General features: G+C 50.7%; 1 protein-coding gene across 1 annotated transcript; it reads left to right on the top strand.

Annotated features, from left to right (window-relative positions):
• The first annotated feature begins 2,913 nt into the window (after nucleotides 1-2,913).
• Nucleotides 2,914-4,525, top strand: CRNN (cornulin). The gene is made up of 2 exons (XM_009322811.1): nucleotides 2,914-3,051; nucleotides 3,407-4,525. Exons 1-2 carry the CDS (start codon nucleotides 2,914-2,916, stop codon nucleotides 4,523-4,525), a joined length of 1,257 nt encoding a protein of 418 aa, XP_009321086.1.
• Nucleotides 4,526-4,771: the final 246 nt, after the last annotated feature.

The raw sequence follows: 4,771 nt of genomic DNA, 5'->3' as shown, positions 1-4,771 counted from the left end.
GAAAGAGTGATCAACCATGTAAAGCAAGCTGCTGCTCCTCCTGCCCCAAAACTTGAGCTGTGGTGCTAATGATGCCGTTCCAGCACAGTTTGAAGGTCTTGGGGTGTCCCGGAATCTCTAACCACATGGGGCACAGCCTTGGAGGCTGCTAGCCCCTTTTGGTATTGGGTGAAAACAGAGAAATTGGAGCTCAAGCTTCATCTCAGCCAAAGGCATCATGAGCTAATTGTATTAAGCAATTTGGCTCCACTGGAAGAGCAGTTTTCGGGGTAAAGAGCAGCACAAATACTGCTTTTCTGTTGTAGAGGAGCTCCTAGGAAGATCAGCTTCTTTCCAGACCTCTTCAAAGAGCAACCCCTCCCAGCCCCATCCCAATCCTGTTCAAAACCCCCCAGCATCACTGCAAACCAGGCATGAGCTTGTGCAAAGCCTCCCCTCCTATTTCACAGCTCTCAAGGCAGCACCACTGAAGTTTCATGTGATTTCGTTAGCACAAGTCTCAGAAGCACCTGCCCTCCGCTCCCTGGATTCAACAGGATTTATTGCAAGCTCTGCTAAAAGTGATGTTTTTCGCCTTTCTGTTCTGCAGCACTTTTAACTTCTTCACGTAACATTTGACCCTCTAACCTTTTCTACTTCATAAAGCACGTATGAAATCCTGTACAACATAAACCTGTTATTGTCTACAGTTGTCTACAAGAGGAGAAACCACCCTGCTCAGGGTCTGGGTGGTTTGACTAGAAATAACTTCAGCAAGAACACCCTAAACGCTTCTGTCTCTCCAAGGTGCCTCCAGTAATTGCCCCCTACCCTCACTGCAGCTTAATGAGAAGAAGGTTAGCAGCAAACGTGCCACATGTTAGAGGAAAGTGGTGTGTTTCCATGCAGACATGGTAGAAAAGTTGATAGATAGAAATAAAAGGGAGATCATAGCTCCTCCCTGGGCACTGTCCGCTCAGGCTGACAGAAGAGCTGCTTGATGGCACCCGGGATTAAAACTGCAATATATTAGAAACCTCCCAGCTTAAAGAAAGGGCATGGTTTCAGACAGAACCAGCTAGAGAAAAAGAAACCCTGAGCTCAAGAGGACTCAGCACACAACCAAAGGGACAGGACAGCCTGCAGCCTCCCATATTTATCCCCTCCCAGCCCTTCCCCGTACGCCTGAAAGGGTTTCACATAAATGAAGTGGGACCCATTAACCTTCCCCCTGCCAGGCACAGAGCAAGCCAGGGCATTTTCTGAAAGTGCTTTTTTTAATACAAAACTGGATGCGTTTTATTTTCTGTGCCCAAAACACCTTGTACTTTAAAAGCTACATGGATTTCTGATGTCATTTTTTCCCAGTCTTTCCTATTAACCATGTATTAGCCAAGAAAAGGACTTTAAAAATAGAAAGCTACAGTGACGACACCAAAAAGTCTTACTCAAAGTGCCTAGGAAACAACTTTCATATCACACTGCATTTGGAGCACCTGAGGGGTGATAAGACAACACAAAATTTATTTTCCTGAGCAAACAGCAATAAATGCATTTAGGCCTGTGGGGCTCCCAGTTAACCCACTGGGCACCAGTGTGGTGGCCTCACCCACAGGACACAGGGTTGCAGGGGGGACTGGTGCTGGACACAGCACAAGGAGCTTAAGTCCCTTCCTTGCCACGTGCCTCAGTTTCCCCTTCTGGTAAATGGGTGATTGCAGCCCACCATGCCCACAGTCCCCAGCTGCTCGCTGGCTCTGGGACACGCCATGTCACCCCTCTGTCCTACTCCAAGTGCCACTTGGTGGCACTGTTTGAAAAGATTTCTTTGCTCGATGCCTACCTCCCCGTCAGGATCCAGAAGAGAGAGTTTCTGGAAGGAATCACATTAATCTTGGCATCACAATATCCTCATTTTTCTTCCTTTGTTTTCTTTTCTCTTTATTCACCATGCAAGCACTCCCTGGCGGTCTCCTCCCCTGTGTGTCAGTCACTGGGGATCTCCTTCTCACAAAACACATTTTCCAAATACAAGAGTCCTGGGCGTTGCTCGGGCATCACCTTAAACTAAATCCTCCAGTGATAAAAATAGCCTTTTCTGTTAATTCCTCTGAAGTGTGTCTGCAGGTGGGGCAAGCTTAGGAAGGATCATGCATTAACTCCAGAGAAAAGCATCAGAGCAGAAGTTAATGAGAAAGAGACAAATGAAGACAGGGGCATGACAACGTAATTGCGTGAGAGATGTTTCAGGTCGCCCTGCTGAAGGGGTGTCTCCTCTGGAAGATGCAGGCTGTGATCCTGAACCGTATATAAGATGACCAAGAGCTGATCTGCTCCAGACTGCGTTTCCTGAAGCTCAGTGTTCCTGCTCCTCACCCAGGTAAGCCTGGACAGACTTTTTACACTGTCTGACTTTGCTACCAGCAGGAAAGCCAGAGCTTCTGGCCATGAGGATGTCCCTGGAGCTGCCACTGCTGAGCTCTCCTAAAGGAAAAAAAAAAAAAAAATTCATAAAAGAGATCTGGAATTACACTATTCCATGGTTCGTTAGAGATGACCTCCATTCACGGCTCTGCTCTGCTCCAGAGAAAGCCAAACGGGATTTTTTTCTCTCTCACTGTGCGCCCCCAGCCTTTCGGATCTCGCTGTCCCTCACCTCTCCAGCCATCACCTGCTGGTCCTCACACCCAGCCATCTCTGTAGCTGAGTTTCGTTTTTCAGATTTGTTTTCCTGTGAGATCCTTCTTTCTCTCTCTTTCTTCCCTTATACTGTTTCATTTTATCTGTGCCCTTCTCTGGCTCTTCTTTCCCTCTCTGCCTGTCCAGCTGTGCTGTTTAAGAGTAACTGATCCGAAAACCGAGCAAACAAACAAACAAAAAAAGCCCCTTTTTGTCTGTGTTTTTTCTCGCAGGCTGCCTCAATTTTGCAGGGAGATGGCCCAGCTCCAGGAAAACATCAATGGCATCGTTGCTGCTTTCTACATGTGTGCCAGAAGCGACGGCAACTGCAGCCCCCTGAGCAGGGAGGAGCTGAGGCAGCTCATCCAGCAGGAGTTCGCAGACGCGATGGAGGTGAGGAGCTGGCCCCACAGCTGGCCCCGGCCACTGATGTGCCTTCTGGCTGCGGGACTGGGATCAGCAGTGCAGTGGGGTGGGTAAAGCCATGCACTCCCGTGCGGGTGTACAGGACACCTGGCTCCCTGGGAAAGGCACAGATGCCTTCAAAGCCCAGGATCTGCAAGGAAGAGGAGAGGCTGTTCATTCTCCCAGTGCCGGCAGCTTGTAGAGCTTGTTGCGGGAAGCAACATGAGCCACAGTAGGAGGAGGGGCATGGGGCTGGATTTCTGCCCTGAGACTGCTCGAGTGCTCCTAGAGAGATGGCACAAATGGCTCACGGGCTTTGCCAACACCGTTTGTCTCTTTACAGAACCCCCAGGACCCCAAAACCATCAAGAAGGTGCTGTGCTTCCTGGATGATGACAGCAACTGCAGGGTTGACTTCAGCGAGTTGCTCAGCCTGGTTTTCCACGTGGCCAAGGCTTGTTACAAGCCGCTCCAGCAGCACCAGGCGCCAGAAGATGGTCAAGAGCCAACAGAGCAAAAGAAGGCAGGCGGGGAGCAGCTGCCGGGGCCGTGCACAGCAGGGAGGAACTCAAGCAACCAGCAGGTCCCCGAGCAGGGTATGAAAAACCAGGTCCAGGACACTAAGACACAGGACCCAGACAACCATCAAATCCAGGAGAGTGAGACACCAGAGCAGGACCGGGACACCCGTCAAACCCAGGAGGGTGAGACACCAAAGCAGGAGCCAGACAACCGTCAAACCCAGGAGGGTGACACAAAGGATCAGGACCAGGACACCCGTCAAACCCAGGAGCGTGAGGCACCAAAGCAGGAGCCAGACAACCATCAAACCCAGGAGGGTGACACAAAGGAGCAGGACCAGGACACCCGTCAAACCCAGGAGGGTGAGACACCAGAGCAGGACCAGGACACCCATCAGGACGATGGGACTGAAGCACCAGAAGAGGGTCCAGAGAGAGGTGAGATTCTGGACACTGCAACCCCAGAGCAGGACAGAAATACCCATAAGGCTGAAGAGACTGAGACACCAAAACAGGATCCAAAACCCCACAAGGCCAAAGAAACTGAGGCACCAGGACAAGATTCAAACCACTATCAGAATCCAGAGACAGAGTCAGCAGAGCAGGACCTGAATTGTCCCTCTGAGACACAAGGAAGAGATCCAAACAACAAGACCCAGGTCTGCGAGGCCCCTCAGCAAGACCCCAACCCCAGCAAGACTCGGAAGGTGCTGCCCCCACAGCGGGGTGCAAGCCCCCGTCGGGATTCCAAGCCCCAGGGAATGTGCCATGACCTGGCTTTCCATCAGCTCCCTGAATCCAAGGTGCTGGAGCAGGAGCACAGCAAGGCAGAGGCTCCATCTTGTCCAGCACAACAGCAACAAGATGTTCATCGCCAAACACAAGCCTCTATAGAGCAACAGCTCCTGCAGTCTCTGTATCAATGGCCACTACAGCAGTAAAAGCTGATACAAGCCCCCGCCTAAGTGAGGTTGTTGCCCCCCGCGAGGGGGTACATTTTGTCCAGTCCCACTCTGGTTTTTGCATTTCTATTTGTCATGTCTTGTCCAACTCCTTATTAACCCTGGGCTTCACACTCCTGGTCTGTACTGAGCTATGCATGACTAGAGACCTTCCCTCTTACTCTGTGTTAGGCTGCCTCTGCCTGTGTAAGCAAAGCAATAAAACTGAAGGCAAAAACGGCACAG

Source organism: Pygoscelis adeliae, unplaced genomic scaffold, assembly GCF_000699105.1.
Source record: "Pygoscelis adeliae isolate BGI_AS28 unplaced genomic scaffold, ASM69910v1 Scaffold494, whole genome shotgun sequence".
NCBI lineage: Eukaryota > Metazoa > Chordata > Aves > Sphenisciformes > Spheniscidae > Pygoscelis > Pygoscelis adeliae.
This window is presented reverse-complemented; position numbering and strand designations above follow the sequence as displayed.

Coding starts and splice junctions, on each gene's coding strand:
- CRNN (XM_009322811.1), top strand. CDS start 2,914: ATGGCCCAGCTCCAGGAAAACATCAATGGCATCGTTGCTGCTTTCTAC. Junction 3,052..3,406: donor AGTTCGCAGACGCGATGGAG/GTGAGGAGCTGG, acceptor GTCTCTTTACAG/AACCCCCAGGACCCCAAAAC.